At 43.1% G+C, this 18,819-nt stretch overlaps 1 protein-coding gene and 1 long non-coding RNA gene across 4 annotated transcripts; one reads left to right on the top strand and one right to left on the bottom strand.

Moving 5' to 3' along the window:
* The first annotated feature begins 319 nt into the window (after positions 1–319).
* LOC115114018 (uncharacterized) lies at positions 320–1,152 on the top strand. The gene is made up of 3 exons (XR_003861181.1): positions 320–523; positions 628–948; positions 1,107–1,152. It is a non-coding gene; the product is annotated as an uncharacterized LOC115114018 (long non-coding RNA).
* Positions 1,153–4,206: 3,054 nt separating this feature from the next.
* Positions 4,207–16,922, bottom strand: LOC115114529 (interferon regulatory factor 4-like). 3 transcript variants are annotated; one of them, XM_029642835.2, is made up of 9 exons: positions 16,806–16,922; positions 16,128–16,327; positions 15,553–15,739; positions 14,643–14,728; positions 12,805–12,976; positions 12,251–12,343; positions 9,525–9,914; positions 8,926–9,038; positions 4,207–8,181 (listed from the first exon to the last, which is right to left on the bottom strand). In XM_029642835.2, exons 1-9 carry the CDS (start codon positions 16,813–16,815, stop codon positions 7,942–7,944), a joined length of 1,491 nt encoding a protein of 496 aa, XP_029498695.1. In that variant the 5' UTR covers positions 16,816–16,922; the 3' UTR covers positions 4,207–7,941. The 3 variants fall into 3 exon arrangements, with proteins under 3 accessions (XP_029498695.1, XP_029498696.1, XP_064869541.1); XM_029642836.2 differs by lacking the exon at positions 12,251–12,343; XM_065013469.1 differs by lacking the exon at positions 16,806–16,922 and having other exon boundaries at positions 16,128–16,358.
* Between the last annotated feature and the right edge of the window lie 1,897 nt (positions 16,923–18,819).

Below are 18,819 nucleotides of genomic sequence, written 5' to 3'. Positions count from 1 at the left end.
AAAATCCTTATTGCTGCATGTCAATACCTATCAAACGATCCCACTATCACTGTTAGTCCTCCTTAGTGACCTCACAGCTGACGGTTTTAACTTTACTCTTGAGAATTAGAATCATAGGTAGAGTTATATAGCTCATCTCAATACACCATCTCGTTGGGCAAGTAGGATTTTAGATGTGCACATAGACCAAAGCCAGGTCTATTTTACCTTTACTATAATCAAGTCTGTGGGTTATTGTTTTTTAATATAGATGTTAACATTTTAGTAATCAACTTAGCTAGCTAGTAAACATATACTTATTTTTGTCTTTCAGATGGGTGGATCAGAAACCCAGTGACAAAACTCGGGTCTGCATCTGCCATTTTCCAGTGGGAAAGAGAAATTGCCCTATATTTATCAGAAACAGTAGCTAGCTCATCCACCATGGCAGAAGAGGAAGATCCAGACTGTTGATTGGGAAACAAGAACAAACAATGAGGCATGAGGATTGGGTGTTGAGGGATCACTTGTCACATTGTCCAAGGTGGGTTTGTGTTATGATAAACAATGCATTTTCTGTCCAGATAAAGATGTTGATACGGCATTGAAAAAGACCCACCACTGACCAAATGTCCCTTTGTTTTCCAGTCCAACAGGAGTGCATCCCTCGGGCCATCCGGTGCATGGACATCCTGTGCCAGTGTGATCGGAGCACAAGCCTCCAGTTGTAGAGACTACAGCAGATCGAGCCTGTGGACGGACAGCTCATCAAATGTGATACAATATTGTGTAAAACATTGAATTTGTCGATGCATCGAAATTTTGACTATATTACCTCTTTTCCAAATGTTTTAGACATGACACGTGAAATAGGGAGCATCAGGCTCACTCCACAAGAAGCAGTGTATGATCAACACTACCCTCAGCAAGGAGATCTGATGGAAGTGATCTCTCTCTTTCACTCTGGGGGTAAGACATCATTTAAACATCACATATATATAAAGTCCCACTGTGCATTACTTTAGTTGGCTGCTTTGATGAAGACTTCTATGCAATATAACCTATTCTAGAAGCCTAGTGTGTGTATGATTTCTATTCATTGTTCACTTGTTTTTCAACAATGTCAGATACAGGCAGGGATGACTGGGGCCTTCAGCAAGTAAAACACATGGGGTAAGAAATAATTTGAACATCACAGATGTAAAATCCCACTGTGCCCATGATAAAGCTAATTACAGTGCGTTACTTTAGTTAGCTGCTTTGAGCAACACTTTAATGTAATATAACCTATTCTGGGAGCGTTGTGTGTGTATGAACTATGTGGAATATTTTTAGACCATTGGAAAAAACAGGTACTGACAGGAGGAGCAATATGAGTCTGTCAGAGGTCATCACCCTGGATGGGGATGGTGATGGTGTCGCGGCTTTCGTCGGAAGAAGAAGAGGAGTCATTGGACCAAAATGCAGTGGGGTACGTGTTCATCTTTATTACCTTAACTGACTGAACACTGAATACAAAATAACAAAAGAATACCCGAAACAGTTCAGCAAGGTGCAACCAACACTAAACAGAAAATAACCACCCACAACTAACAGTGGGAAAACAGGCTACCTAAGTATGGTTCTCAATCAGAGACAACGAAAGACAGCTGTCCCTGACAAAACATAGACATATAAACATAGAATGCCCACCCACATCACACCCTGACCAAAGAAAAAATAGAAACATACAAAGCAATCTATGGTCAGGGCGTGACAGTAGCCCCCAAAGGTGCGGACTCCGGCCGCAAAACCTGAACCTATAGGGGAGGGTCTGGGTGGGCATTACTCCGCGGTGGTGGTTCTGGTGAGGGACGTGGACGTGGACCCTGCCCCACTTCTGGCTCGGCCCACTTTAGTAATGCCTCTGGAGCGGGAACCCTCACCGCTGACCCCAGACTAAAGGACGCCACTGGACTGATGGTCGAGTCTGGAGTGAGTGGCGCCTCTGGACTGACGGGCGGCTCTTGTGCCTCTGGACTGACGGGCTACTCTAGCAGCTCCGGACTGATGGGCGGCTCTGGTAGCTCCGGACTGACGGGCAGCTCTGGCAGCTCCGGACAGGAGGGAGACTCTGGTGGCTCCGGACTGACGGGCAGCTCTGGCAGCTCCGGACAGGAGGGAGACTCTGGTGGCTCCGGACTGGAGGGAGAACCTGGAGGGAGTGGACAGAGAGACAGCCTGGTGCATGGGGTTGCCACAGGGCCCACCAGGCTGGAGAGACCTACAGGAGGCCTGGTGCGTGGAGGAGGCACCGGATGGACCGGGCTGTGGAGGAGCACTGAAGCTCTGGTATTCGCACCACTCCTCCAGGCTGGATGACCACTTTAGCCCGGACCCTCCAGAGTGCAGGCACAGGTCGAACCGGGCTGTGGGGGAGCACTGTAGGACTGGTGCATACCCCTCGCACCTCTCCCTTAGGCTCAATGCCCACATTTGCCCGGCACGGGCGGAGTGCAGGCATAGGGCGAACTGCACGAACTGTAGAGCTCAGAGACAGGATTGTGTCAAGGCACAGATCTGGGGAAAGGTACAAAAACATTTCTGCAGCATCAAACGTCCCCAGGAACACAGTGGCCTTCATCATTCTTAAATTGAAGAGGTTTGGAACCACCAAGACTCTTCCTAGAGCTGGCCATCCGCCCAAACTTAACAATCAGGGGAGAAAGGCCTTGGTCAGGGAGGTGACCAAGAACCTGCTAGTCACTCCAGAGTTTCTCTGTTGAGATGGGAGAACCTTCTAGAAGGACAACCATCTCTGCAGCACACCACCGATCAGGCCTTTATGGTAGAGTGGCCAGAAGGAACCCACTCCTCAGGAAAAAGCACATGACAGCCCGCTTGGAGTTTGCCCAAAGGCACCTAAAGGACTCTCAGACCATTACAAACAATATTCTCTGGTCTGATGAAACTAAGATTGAACACGTTGGCATGAATGCCAAGCGTCACGTCTGGAGGAAACCTGGCACCATCCCTGCTGTGAATTATGGTGGTGGCAGCATCAAGGTGCTTCAACAAAGTACTGAGTGAAGGGTCTGAATACTTCCGTAAATGCTTTTTTTTTTTTTTTTGTAAAAATATGCAAGATTTCTAAAAACCTGCTTTTGCTTTGTAATTGTGGGGTATTGTGTGTAGATTGATGAGGGGAAAAAACAATTTAATCAATTTTAGAATAAGGCTGTAACATAACATATAATGTTTAAAAGGTCAAGGGGTCTGAATACTTTCCAAATGCATTGTAGGTTCTACACTGACTGCACCTGGTTGGGCACGGCTGGCTTCCTCCACTCGCATTCCACATCCGTACGGCCGATATTGTGAACCGACACATTTGGCTGCATAGCTATACTTTTGAGCTCCACAGAGGCATTCATTCGTATGTGGTAGAGAGAATACCCTGGTCACCTATAGAGACCTGCCAAGAGGAAGGATGTGCTATATAAATAAATAAATCAAATGTATTTGATTGATGACATTACAGCTGTAGAATATTTAATAACATTTAACATAACATTTAAGTCATTTAGCAGACGCTCTTATCCAGAGCGACTTACAAATTGGTGCGTTCACCTTAAGACATCCAGTGGAACAGCCACTTTACAATAGTGCATCTAAATCTTTTAAGGGGGGGTGAGAAGGATTACTTTATCCTATCCTAGGTATTCCTGAAAGAGGTGGTTTCCGACTGGTATTATGACAGAACACTTTCCTACCTAAAAAAAACAGAGCCTAGATTGAACTACAATGCCATATTCAATGTAATCTATGTCCAAATGGTTAAACGGTTATAATTTCTAAATGACAATTCCAAGATACTGTACTTTATCATAACTTTTGATACTTACCCAGTATTTTTTTTTTTAAGGAAAAAAATAATATGCAATTTGACAGAAACAATAAGTTTTGTAATCATCAGTCAAAGAAATACATTGACAGCCAGAAAATAACTGGGTTTGTTATATATAGTCACAGTATTGTACTTACAGAGTAGGAGGTCAGAGGTCAACCCTGTTGGCTGATGGTACCGCTCAGACCAGCTCAGACCACCCCTCGGCCCTACAGACAACCTACGTTCCTTCCGTTGGGTAAACTAACAGAACAATGCATGGGCAGAGCAAAAATAAAAATACGACTTTTGCATGTCACGTTCTTTTATAGTATCAAAAGGCCAGGAAACGAGGACAAGTGCAGTTTTTCCATAAACGTTTAATTAATAACTTGGGATTTTATTACTTGACATATCAATCGTATAGTGGGAAGGATCCTATAAATCAAGACTGTGTGAATGCATGTAGCACTCGGAATAAATAAATACTGTGTCTCTGATGATTTGTCTCTAGTCATGAAACTACAATACAGATGTCTAAATAAAGTCAATTCTGAATGTCAATAGATGTTTAGGTTCATTCTCATCAATGACAACATCCCAGAACTGAATTAAGACTCATCTGTCTGGTATCCTTGGTGATCTGGTTTATGATTATATAATTGAATAAGTGGCTCTATCCTTGTAGAATGTTGTCGGCAGCATAGAACACATTGTATTGCTAAGATGCTCAAACTTAAACTTAATAGAGCTACACTCACTGACACAGGATAAACTTTATCCCTCATACCTACACTCACTGACACAGGATAACTTTAACCCTCATGCTTGCCCTCTCCAAACCGGTAAGTTGCCCCTCACTATAGCTGCACTTCTCCACATGGCCAGACTTATAGTCTTCTCCCCTTTTAATGCTCTTATGCTCATCCTTCAAAAATCCTTCATAAGGTCTGAAATAGACACCAAAGTTGACATACTGTACAAATAATGATCTAGGCTAAGTAATACTAAAATATATCTACTGCTCTGCTAACTAGCCAGCCTAAGTGTAGTCAGTGGCTAGCTAAGACCGAGAAAAGGGACGGAAGAAGTTCCACACTGTAACGTCTGCGTCCAACTCACATTCCCAAACACTTCGATCCCGGAAACGCAGACCACTTTCCATCTCACTCTCCAGATCCCAATCACTGGTATTCTAATCACCTGTTCACACACCTGCATGTCATCATCCCACACTATCTAGTTCAGTTCCTTGCACCCCATCACTGTGAGGTGTTGTTTTTTCGGAGCGCTGTTTTTTCCCGTCCTTCTCTCCTCCCGTTTTTGCCTGCCTCACTCACGACATATTTGAACTACAATTCATATTCTACCAGGCAGATGGAGTTGACAGTTTAAGGTTGTGACCATGGTGATTCCAATATTGTTGGTTTAAATCTATCAAAAGTAAGGAGCTTTACATACAGACCATGAGTGGTCTTGTTGCACTACATGTAATGATGAAATGAATAACGAGTCCAAATGTATCAAATCTCCAGACACATCCTTTAGGAACCACAGTTCTGAGATAAATATTCTTTAAGAGTCAGAAAGGGCTATTGCAAGACACTACATAAGATCATTTTCCAGTTAATATCCATTATTGACAGTTTTTGGAATTTTAAACACTTTTTTGGAGAGTTTAATATTGGGATCCTTTGCGCCGGACAAGGGCATTTCCAGGCATAGAGCTGACGTGGAATGTATAATGTTCAAAGTGTTTTTGGGGGCAAAGCTTGTGGGCCCCATGTGGTGTGTGCTACGCCAGTGTCCTCCATCACATCTAGCTGCCAAGGGGAAACAATTTGTTATAACAGCTTCCTCCCCTCCACCACTAGACAACTGATAACAACAATTTCTCTCGAATTGGAGTTGTATATTACTGGTACATGTACAGTGCATTCGGAAAGTATTCATACCCCTTGACTTTTTCCACTTTTTGTTACGTTATAGCCTTAGTATAAAATTAATATAATTGTGTTTTCCCCTCATCAATCTACACACAATAAATACCCCATAATGACAAGCAAAAAAAGAGATGTTCGATAGGGTTCAATTCCGGGTTCTGGCTGGCCCACTCAAGGACATTCAGAGACTTGTCCCGAAGCCCCTCCTGCATTGTCTTGGCTGTGTGCTTAGGGTTGTTGTCCTGTTGGAAGGTGAACCTTCGTCCCAGTCTGAGGTCCTGAGCGCTATGGAGCAGGTTTTCATCAAGGATCTCTCTGTGCTTTGCTCCATTCATCTTTCCCTCGATCCTGACTAGTCTCCCAGTACCTGCCGCTGAAAAACATCCCCACAGCATGATGCTGCCACCACCATGCTTCACAGCAGGGATGGTGCCATGTTTCCTCCAGATGTGACGCTTGGCATTCATGCCAAAGAGTTCAATCTTGGTTTCATCAGATCAGAGAATATCGTTTGTCATGGTCTGAGAGTCCTTTAGGTGCCTTTGGGCAAACTCCAAGTGGGCTGTCATGTGCCTTTTACTGAGGACTGGCTTCCTTCTGGCCAGTCTACCATAAAGGCCTGATTGGTGGAGTGCTGCATAGATGTTTGTCCTTCTGGAAGGTTCTCCCATTTCCACAAAGTAACTCTGAGCTCTGTCAAAGTGACAATCGGGTTCTTGGTCACCTCCCTGACCAAGGCCCTTTCCTCCGATTGCTCAGTTTGGCCAGGAGGCCAGCTCTAGGAAGAGTCTTGGAGGTTCCAAACCTCTTCCATTTAAGAATGATGGAGGCCACTGTGTTCTTGGGGACGTTCGATGCTGCAGAAATGTTTTTGTACCCTTCCCCAGATCTGTGCCTCGACACAATCGTCTCTGAGCTCTGAGGACAATTTCTTCAACCTCATGGCTTGGTTTTTACTCTGACATGCACTATCAACTGTGGGACTGTAGACAATTCGCCAATTTCAAGTGTCATATTAAAGGGTCTGTTTTGTATTGTGTGTAGATTCATAAGAAATAAATAATAATTGAAAACATTTTAGAATAAGGCTGTAACGTTACAAAATGTGGGAAAAGTAAAGGGGTCTGACTACTTTCCGAAAGCACTGTACACCAGGGTTGCCCTTTTTTCAATCAGTTGTGAGATGGTGAAGTAGTAGACAATAGACATATATGATTGGAAGATTATGGAGCCGGATAATCAAGAAAATAGACGAATACAATAATCGTTATTCAGTTAGGTTGCATCAAAGTTACCTATTGTTGTTCATAAATAATCAAAATATGTCAAGGGATTTGTATTCAGTGCCTGGCCTTAAGTGGAGTGAACCACTTTCATAGATTGTTTGATAAATGGGTGAAAATATACTACACAGAAATTCTCTCTGTGTGAGACACTTCAATATATCAATGATCCATTTGTATTCTTCATTCATATACATTTGGCTTCTTCTTCCTTCTCAAGTCTTAATTTCTCATAAGGGCTACTCTTCTTCCTATGCACCTGTGACTTGTGCTTCCTGCTTCTGACAGTCCCTCTCTGCTTCACATTGGTCCCCCATCACCCACCCTAAACCCTCTACCCCAAACCACATCCTATACACTGTCACCATGTCACATGCACACAAATACACATGCATCCCCCTCTCGTTGAAAGAAAATGAGAGAGAGGAGAACGAGAGAGGCTAAGTAGTGGGGTTCTCCCTCTCACACCACTATCACAGGTTAGGAGCTTTCCCATCAGCACCCACAGATGTCACAGGAATACGAGTAACACACATCACCTCATGTGATAGGCCTGCACGCCACCTCTTGTGATAGGTATTCACTTTTTCATATCATTTCATAGAACAACAAAAAAAATAGTTGATTACAAAAATAATTGTAAGGCTGTACAAACTAGGGTAGATTCTTTAAGCGCCCCCATTTTTAACATTGATCATTGGCTCAAACTGCTGACACTGACGATGGAGGCACAGTCCAGTCCTACGTTAAAATTACAGTAAGGTATTTTAGTCCAAGACCTCAGTATACTGTACACTATTCAGGAGAAGCGATGTAAAGCTCATTGGTCAATCTACATTCATGTCCATGGCTCCTGGGGCCTGTTTGTGTGTTACTCCTGCATGTGTTGCAGGGTCCTCTGGTAGTCTCCTGGAGCTAGAGTGGAGCTCTGTTGAAGGGTCCTCTGGTAGTCTCCTGGAGCTAAAGGGGAGCTCTGTTGAAGGGTCCTCTGGTAGACTCCTGGAGCCGGAAGGGAGATCTCTGTGTGTCCCTGTAGCTCATAGTCCCTCAGGCAGTGACTGCTGCTCTGCTGGCTGAAGTATATCATGCCCCTGGCAAACATGGGCTCCACCTGCAACACATGCAGGGGTCACACCATGAATGATGAAAAATGAATAAAGATTGCTCCCATTTACCTAATCTCTCTTGGGCAGATTCTGTGTGTAAACCGAGAGAATCTGTCAGGGCTGTAATCGAATGGCTGAGATAACTAGTAGCAGTTGTTTCTGTTTTGGGGTTTTCGTCTCTATTTGAAAAAATCACAATTGGGCGAAGGCGGTGCTTCAATATATACATGGGAGGGGCGGGGGGGGGATTTCAAACCTGTGTGCGCAGTAGTTAATCAGTGGAGGGGGAGACTTTCCTTTACGAGGATGGAGACATTGCTTTCTCCCTGGTACAATGGAACTTTCAATTGTTAACACGTATTGACCCAGAAGTAAATAAGGAAGCTGACCAAATTTCGCAATAATTTATTTCTGGGTAACCAAGAATAGCAAATACCAAATCTCTCCCTTCCCCTCCCCCTTGGGCCTCATTTTCAGTTTCTGAAAATGTGTAAGGTATAAGCAATATGCACTGCACTTCTTATACCTATCCAGATCCTACAGATTTGCAAACATCGATGGGATAGGGCCAAGAGAGTGGGGGAAGAATCGATTTGGACGTCTTGGTAGAGTCCTTTGTTTATCATCATGAGTAACAAGGCTATATTTTGTTTTCTTTTTATTCCAGCCTTTATCATGTTGGACTGTTATTTTAATGCACTGTTGATTCCAACCATAATAAGATAGCGAGAGTCTGTAATGTACTGTACCTGTGCTGTGATCATCTTGGCCTGGCGCTGGGTGTCCGGGTACTCGTCTCCGAAACACAGCACCACCTGGTGCCTGGGCATGGGACGGCCATGGTGGGCATACCCCTGCAGCTCTGGAAGGCAGGATGGAGGGAGTGTACAATGATTTTATCACCTTATTTCACCCACAATTCACCAATTCGACCCCCTAACAGCTGAAAACATCTACTTTGCTCATGAAGGAAGGACGTTCAGCTTGAGAGAGATGGGTATTGTGATTCAGTATCACTGCATAGAAAATGCTCAAAATAAAAGGTTCACAGAATGAGAAAGAGGAGTCAGAGAAAGCTTTTTCCAGTCATTTGCAAGGAAGTCGTTGGTGTGAAAAATGAGTGGTTCACATGTAAACTGCAGCTAGACCACAGGAGGTGGGCGGGGGCTGTTTCATGGAGACTCCACTGACAGGCCGCCGCTGAGAACGTGACAGGTCGCATACCCACTGATACCACAGCATGGAGAGGGACTTCACATTCTACAGTAGGTATCCTCACCACCATCATCAACGTTCAGCACCATCATCATCATCACAATCAGCTCACAATCAAAATACTGTTTCTCACCAGTGAGGAACTGCTGGGTGTCAAACAGCTTGCAGGTCTGTTCTTTCTCCAATTTATTGGGTTTGTCCGTGTAGGGTGCCAGCGGGCCTTCCCAGTACACTCGGCTCTGGCACAGCCGCTTGGCATAGAGCCCATCTAACGTCATCCACAGGAGCACGCCCCTCTCCAGGACGTTGGGTAGCTTCTCTGCCCCTCTCCTCTGAGACTGGGGGTAAGGGGAGGGGAACTGCACCGTCTCTGCACCACTGTACAGCCTGTCCTCGTGGCAGAGGGAGGACGGAGAGGAAGATGAGGAGGAAGAAGAGGTGATCCGGCAGCCTTCAGGACTAGAGGTGGTTACCTTCTTGACCAGAGACTCACGGTAGAACAGGGATACGTGCAGTCGGAAGTCTGGAGGAAAGAGGGGGGAAGATGTTAGAGAATGAACCAGTAAGTAAAAGTATTCAAAATGAAAGAAGATTGACAGCTGTCTGAAAACAAATGCATTCTTTCCATGTGTGAAGTCGTAATAAACATCTGAATCCATTTCTGTCCCTGCAGTCACCCATCTAAAATATCAACAACATACAGTTGAAGTCAGAAGTTTACATACACTTAAATTGTAGTCATTAAAACTCGTTTTTCAACCAATCCACACATTTCTTGTTAACAAACTGTAGTTTTGGCAAGTCGGTTAGGACATCTACTTTGTTTATGACACAAGTAATTTTTCCAACAATTGTTTACAGACCGATTATTTCACTTATAATTAACTGTATCACAATTCCAGTGGGTCAGAAGTTTACATACACTAAGCTGACTGTGCCTTTAAACAGCTTGGGAAATTCCATAAAATGATGTCATGGCTTTAGAAGCTTCTGATAGGCTAATTGACATCATTTGAGTCAATTGGAGGTGTAACTGTGGATGTATTTCAAGGCCTACCTTCAAACTCAGTGTCTCGTTGCTTGACATCAGGGGAAAATCAAAAGTAATCACCCAAAAATCAGAAAGACAATTGTAGACCTCCACAAGTCTGGTGCATCCTTGGGAGGAATTTCCAAACGCCTGAAGGTACCACGTTCATCTGCACAAACAATGGTACGCAAGTATAAACACCATGGGACCACGCAGCCGTCATACCGCTCAGGAAGGAGACACATTCTGTCTCCTAGAGATGAACGTACTTTGGTGCAAAAAGTGCAAATCAATCCCAGAACAACAGCAAAGGACCTTGTGAAGATGCTGGAGTTAACAGGTACAAAAGTATCTATATCCACAGTAAAACGAGTCCTATATCAACATAACCTGAAAGGCCTCACAGCAAGGAAGAAGCCACTGCTCCAAAACCACCATAAAAAAAAAGCCAGACTACGGTTTTCAACTGCACATGGGGACAAAGATCATACTTTTTGGAGAAATGTCCTCTGGTCTGATGAAACAAAAGTAGAACTGTTTGGCCATAATGACCATCGTTATGTTTGGAGGAAAAAGGGGGAGGCTTGCAAGCCAAAGAACACCATCCCGACTGTGAAGCATGGGGGTGGCAGCATCATGTTGTGGGAGTGCATTGCTGCAGGAGGGACTGGTGCACTTCACAAAATAGATGGCATCATGAGGTAGGAAAATGATGTGGCGATATGGAAGCAACATCTCAAGACAACAGTCAGGAAGTTAAAGCGTGGTCGCAAATGTGTCTTCCAAATGGACAATGACCCCAAGCATACTTCCAAAGTTGTGGCAAAATGGCTTAAGGACAACAAAGTCAAGGTATTGGAGTGGCCACCACAAAGCCCTGACCTCAATTCTATAGAAAATGTGTTAGCAGAACTGAAAAAGCATGTGTGAGCAAGGAGTCCTACAAACCTGACTCAGTTACACCAGCTCTGTCAGGAGGAATGGGCCAAAATTCACCCAATTTATTGTGGGAAGCTTGTGGAAGGCTACCCGAAACGTTTGACCCAAATTAGACAATTTAAAGGCGATGCTACCAAATACTAATTGAGTGCATGTAAACTTCTGACCCACTGGGAATGTGATGAAATAAATAAAAGCTGAAATAAATAATTGTCTCTACTATTATTCTGACATTTCACATTCTTAAAATAACGTGGTGATCCTAACTGACCTAAAACAGGGCATTTTTACTAGCATTAAATGTCAGGAATTGTGAAAAACTGAGTTTAAATGTATTTGTCTAAGCTGTATGTAAACTTCCGACTTCAACTGTATATGAATAGAATATCATTAATATGAGCTCTGTTTCCAGTTCCAACACTGACAAATACCTGACCATATTAAAAGCCAGATTAGGGAAGTAATTGTCCTATAGAAACAGCTTTTAGTTTCTGGTGGTTGGCAACACGAGATAATAATTCAGTACGCTCCACTACATCGTACTAATCTTGTCTTTGTGTCTATCTGTCATTATCACTGGTCAGTGGTGTGGAATTACAATACAATACACACATGCCGTGTGCACAATAACTGAAAAAGGTGTTTCGGGAATAATTCCATGATATCTTGAAGGAAATGAAAAGACTAGCAAGAAATGGTAGCAGTAGTAGCAGTAGTAGAAGTAGTAGCAGCAGTAGTAGTAGTAGTAGAAGTAGTAGCAGCAGTAGTATTAGTAGTATAGTTAGCAGTAGTAGTAGTACAAGTAGTAGGAGCAGTCGTAGCAGAAGTGGGAGTAGTAGCAGAGGCAGCAGTAGTAAATTAGTCATCTAGAAGTATAGAATAGCATGTACCAGAAAGGGTAGACATGTTGTGGTCCATTTTAAATGCTGTGGGGTGAGACTCTGAGGAAGAGTAGGAACAGAAGGAGCCAGTAAACTGATAACCTGAGGGGAGAAGATAAATAAATACTGTTGTTAACCAATGAATGGGTTTTTTCAGTGTACATATCATGGAGGATGAATTACTAGACCTTGTCTAAATAATTTCCTATCAGGAGGAACCTGACTAAAGACTATTAAATGAAGTCCTCATTATTTTGGAGAACTGGGGGTCACCAAAGCATTCACTGTCAAACTGTAGCTGTTTTAACAACTTGTGTGAGTGTGCGTCACTCAGATTAACATATGTCAAAATTTGTCATACAGACCACTGACCTATACTATAGCCTTTCATTATCTGAAACCAAGTTAACATGATAAGTAGTGAAGTATGGTGTTCACATGGCTTCATCTCTACCTGGCTCCTCTGTACTTGCACTGAAGGACATATACTGTGGAGTCTTATCTCTCCATGATATTTTCATTCCTATAATCAGTGTCTTCCCCATGGCGATGCCATATCTCACCGTTATCTGTGTGTGGCCCGGTGTGCCATGGTCGGCTGAGTGGCTGTGGGTAGTGGCACTGGCTGTACTGCAGCTCAGTGTGGGGTGGCTGGTGAAGCTGAGGCTGGTCCAGTGTGTGGCTGTAATCCCTCCACTCCTTCCTCTCCTGAGGAATCATGAATCCGCCAGACACCTGGGGACAGGCCAGGGGGAGAGGAGACAGCTGTTAGTCAGGTAGTGGTGGGTTCCTGATTCACACCCAGCAGGGAGAGAGCTGTGAAGATCTTTGAAGGTACAATTGAAGTCAGAAGTTTACATACACTGTAGTTTTGGCAAGTCGGTTAGGACAACTACTTTGTGCATGACACAAGTAATTTTTCCATCAATTGTTTAAAGAAAGATTATTTCACTTATAATTCACTGTATCACAATTCCAGTGGGTCAGAAGTTTACAAACACTAAGTTGACTGTACATTTAAACAGCTTGGAAAATTCCAGAAAAGGATGTCGTGGCTTTAGAAGCTTCCGATAGGCTAATTGACATAATTTGAGTCAATTGGAGGTGCACCTGTGGATGTATTTCAATGCCTACCTTCAAACTCAGTGTCTCTTTGCTTGACATCATGGGAAAATCAAAAGAAATCAGCCAAGACCTCAGAAAAAAATTGTAGACCTCCACAAGTCTGGTTCATCCTTGGGAGCAATTTCCAAATGCCTGAAGGTACCACGTTCATCTGTACAAACAATAGTACACAAGTATAAACACCATGGGACCACACAGCCGTCATACCGCTCAGGAAGGAGACGCGTTCTGTCTCCTAGAGATGAACGTACTTTGGACCTTGTGAAGATGCTGGAGGTAACAGGTACAAAAGTATCTAATATCCACAGTAAAACGAGTCCTATATCGACATATCCTGAAAAACCTCTCAGCAAGGAAGAAGCCACTGCTCCAAAATCGCCATAAAAAAGCCAGACTGCGGTTTTCAACTGCACATGGAGACAAAGATCGTACTCTTTGGTGAAATGTCATCTGGTCTGATGAAAAAAAATAGAACTGTTTGGCCATCATGACCATCGTTATGTTTGGAGGAAAAAGGGGGAGGCTTGCAAGCCGAAAAACACCATCCCAACCGTGAAGCACGGAGTGGCAGCATCATGTTGTGGAGGCGCATTGCTGCAGGAGGGCTTGGTGCACTTCACAAAATAGACGGCATCATGAGGTAGGAAAATGATGTGGCGATATTGAAGCAACATCTCAAGACATCATTCAGGAAGTTAATTAAAAGCTTGGTCGCAAATGGGTCTTCCAAATGGACAATGACCCCAAGCATACTTCCAAAGTTGTGGCAAAATGGCTTAAGGACAACAAAGTCAAGGTATTGGAGTGGCCATCACAAAGCCCTGACCTCAATCCCATAGAACATTTGTGGGCAGAACTGAAAAAGTGTGTGCAAGCAAGGAGGCCTACAAACCTAATTCAGTTACACCAGCTCTGTCAGGAGGAATGGGCCAAAATTCACCCAACTTATTGTTGGGAGCTTGTGGAAGGCTACCCAAAACGTTTGACCCAAGTTAAACAATTTAAAGGCACTGCTACCAAATACTAATTGAGTGTATGTAAACTTCTGACCCACTGGAAATGTGATGAAATAAATAAAAGCTGAAATAAATCATTATCTTTAATATTATTCTGACATTTCACATTCTTAAAATAAAGTGGTGACTGATCTAAGACAGGGAATTCTTTTACTTGGATTAAATGTCAGGAAAAACTGAGTTTAAATGTATTTGGCTAAGGTGTATGTAAACTTCCGACTTCAACTGTACCTGTTGCAGGGGTAAACACATGACCTTACCTGGCTCTGTAGAGATGGGTATAGAGAGTGCATAGGGTAGCTGTTGACTGAGCTCATGTGGGACGTTGTCTCTGCCATCTTGATCCCTACATTACAGAAACGTAACATTAGACATCACATCATAGAACTCTCTATGGTCTAATGCGACATTATGTGGTGGTCCCTGCAGAAATATGTATGTCCTCAATAAGAAGTCAAATCAAATTCAATTGTATTCATCTGTCAACTGTCATCCTTACAATTAGAGCCTTTTCAACAGAGTTCAAGGCCATTCAGCCTCTTCAAACAGTTGAATACAGAAACTACAGAGCCACGCGATAACAACATGTGTAAAGTGTCTCAACCCCTAGGTTGCAGGTTTGGCCTCGAAGAGTCAATCCTAACTGAGACTGCCATGTGAGAGTGACAAAGGATTCTTCTGATGGTGGAGCATTCAGCCTTTGTTATGCAAGCCTGGAGGTTAAGTATGTATGCTGTGCATTCTGCACTGGGTAACTGAAGCCTTCTAAAAAAAGTGTCAAGGCCTTTTTGGTACACACATTGGCTTCCTCTCTGCTTCCTGCCTCATCAGACGATGGGGGCTAAATGAAACATTGCCGGCTGTGTGTGTGTGTCTGCTCGGCTAGGTTCAGAGTCAGACAGCATGAGTTTGGGCTCACCCTCTATGTAAGCAGGGGGGGGGGGGGTTCTTGGGAGGGGTAGACTACAGCACTTCTCAGAAGCACAAGTTACGGCAACGCAGGTGTAACTTGAACCCTAGTGCATTATTACCTTTGACACATGAAATCTCTATCAACTGCCAGTAGCCTATATCACTTCACTATGGTACAGTACAGTACAGTCAGAACAGTAGGCATTCATGACATGGACTTCACTTTGGTAATACTACAATAAGATGAACAAAACGTGCCTCTCTTAGCTCCCTCCGGTATGATTCTGTAGACTTTGAAAGGATCGGATATGTCCAGTTGGCTTCGCTCCACCAGCTCATCAAAGTCATTGCTTTTGTTCAGAGCACATCGCAGTCTGGTCTTCCATGTGGGGGGGTCTGGTTTGTCCACTCCTTCCCTATGTTTCCCTTTGAACAATGCCCAGGCCTGCAATAATCAACAACATAATGATTTGACTTCCTCTCTGCATTCAATTTCAATTTACCTGGCGATTAGTAAGGCATTATGGGCCTGCATCAAAATCACCATGTCATGGTCTCTGCCTTGAATAAATATCCACTGCCTTGAACAAAGATCATCACTTGCTATACTGTAGTAAAAATCAACAGGTAGTCTATAGCAAATACTGTAAATTACACCAGACCAACTAGACTTGGTTTGGAGATAAATAAGTATGAATATGATTGAGTTAGCTATACTTTATGGGGTTCCTGCACACTATATTCTATATTCACGAGTTGTAAATAGTAACTTAAAAGTAGAAGAAAAACAATAGGAGAAGTCGGGTAAAGTGAAGGTGTGGGTCCTAACGCACCTTGAAGAGTGCAGCATCCTCGTCACGATTGTAATCCTGTTTGCCCGCATGTTTCCACGGAATCCTGAAAATGCTTTTCTCTTCATTCTCCCAAACCAGTCCGGGATAGATGCTGCTGTCAATCTGATCGATCAGCCACTGTCTAAGTTTCCCATTGCCACAAATCACTGACAGGCCGCTGTCCCCCTCGAAGTTCATCTCTTTCGAAAAACGCATGCAATAGAAGGATGGGCATAGTGGTTATGTGGGACCAATGAGTCGGTTATGCAATGCAAAAAAAAAAAATACATTGTTAGTTGGTGTTGAGTGATGGTGGTTAATGTTATTAGGTAAATCATGTTTTTATCAAATGTAATGCATTCATATATTATCACTGATAATTTGAGAGTATAATCATTGAGATTATTACATATGTTTAATCCCCTCCAAAAATCACAAACAATAAATAGGCCTAATTTAAGAATTAAACACTTCTGGATTTGTTGGTCATCTTGATTCAAATACAATTAAATTAATATTTTGTAGACTCATAATTGCAATCCGAAAAAAATAATGTTATAACACATGCATAAAATAAATAACGTAATAGCCTAGTGTTAACTGCATCAACATCACTGCGTTAATTTCAGGACGTTTACCCTCTCGTATGTTCACTATGAATGAGAATAAACTCCTTACCTCTAACCATGTGAGCGTCTCTGAAAAGTAATGAAATCGATCTCACCGACACTGTTCTCAAGAGAGAGCATGGGATGACCTATTCTTAAATATCTTTATGGCGGTGTCTTGACTAGGAGGAGCCTATTCACTTTATGCGTGCAGCACTATGCGCTACATTTCTTTGAAGCTTATCAGAGAACAACCTACATACAGTAAGTAGCCTACAGTAAGTGGATGGGGAATCCCTCTCGACTGGCAAACACAGGATGCAAACACAGCCATGGAATGGAACAATTACCTGCGCTCAATATCAAAACAGAAACTCCCTAAAATCGTCATTATATCAATAGATTGCGTTACCATTCTATGTTTATACTTTGAATAGTCTACTGTATTATGAATCCTAAAATATAATGTTATTGAGTTTACAGGGCATTTGGAAAGTATTCAGACCCCTTGACTTTTCCCACATTTTGTTAGTTACAGAAGTATTCTAAAATGTATTAAATGAGTTGTTTTCCTCATCAATCTACAAACAATACCCCATAAATTAAATTGATTGGACATGATTGGACAGGAAAGGCACACACCTGTCTATGTGAGGCCCCACAGTTGATAGTGCATGTCAGAGCAAAAACCAGCCATGAGGTTGAAAGGAATTGTCTGTTGAGCTCTGAGACCGGATTGTGTCAAGGCATAGGGAAGGGTACCGAAACATTTCTGTAACATTGAAGGTCCCCAATTACACAGTGGCCTCCATCATTCTTAAATGGAAGAAGTTTGGAACCACCAAGACTCTTCCTAGAGCTGGCCGCCCAGCCAAACTGAGCAATCGGGGGAGAAGAACTTGGTCAGGGAGGTGACCAAGAACCTGATGGTCACTCGGACAGAGGTCCAAAGTTCCTCTGTGGAGATGGGAGAACCTTCCAGAAAGACAACCATCTCTGCAGCACTCCACCAATCAGGCCTTTAAGGAAGAGTTGCCAGACTGAAGCCACTCCTCAGTAAAAGGCACATGACCGTTCGCTTACAGTTTGCCAAAAGCCACCTAAAGACTCTCAGACCATGAGAAACAATATTCTCTGGTCTGATGAAACCAAGATTGCACTCTTTGGCCTGAATGCCAAGCGTCACGGAAACCTGGCACAAAATCCCTACAGTGAGGCATGGTGGTGCCCACATCATGCTGTGGGGATATTTTTCAGCGGCAGGGGCTGGGAGACTAGTCAGGCACGAGGGAAAGATGAACAGAGCAAAGAACAGAGAGATCCTTGATGAAAACCTGCTCCAGAGCGCTCAGGACCTCAGACACCTTCCAACAGGACAACAACCCTAAGCACACAGCCAAGACAACGCAGGAGAGGCTTCAGCACAAGTCTCTGAACGTCCTCGAGTGGCCCAGCCAGAGCCGGGACTTGAACCCGATTAAACTGAGGAGACTTGAAAATAACTGTGCAGCGACGACGCTCCCCATCCTTCATGACAGAGCTTGAGAGGATCTGTAGAGAAGAATGGGAGAAACTCCCCAAATACAGGTGTGCAGGATTGTAGCGTCATACCCAAGAAGATTTGAGGCTGTAATAGCTGCCAAAGGTACTTCAACAAGGTACTGAGTAAAAGGTCTGAAAACCTAAGTAAATGTTGTATTTCATTTTTTATATATATATATACATTTGAAAAAAAATCTAAAAACCTGTTTTTGCTTTGTTATTATGGGGTATTGTATGTAAATTGATGAGGCGGGGAAACAATTGAATCCATTTTAGAACAAGGCTGTAACGTAACAAAATGTGGAAAAAGTCAAGGGGTCTGAACACTATCAGAATGCACTGTATATATTTTTCATAACTTTGTTATATTGCTTTTAAAATTGAATTTCTATTTAATTTAGTCAACCCTCCTGATATGGGATTACAGTATTACACTGATATAGTATATTTTAGTGGAGAAGAGTGGATTAATTTAATTAACAAATAGCCTACAATATAGCCTAAATTGGTTCTACTATGGCAATACTGCTGCCCTCCAGTGG

Source organism: Oncorhynchus nerka, linkage group LG9b (genome assembly GCF_034236695.1).
Source record: "Oncorhynchus nerka isolate Pitt River linkage group LG9b, Oner_Uvic_2.0, whole genome shotgun sequence".
NCBI lineage: Eukaryota > Metazoa > Chordata > Actinopteri > Salmoniformes > Salmonidae > Oncorhynchus > Oncorhynchus nerka.
The sequence above is the reverse complement of the archived record's forward strand: the minus strand, read 5'-3'. Positions and strand labels throughout refer to the sequence as shown.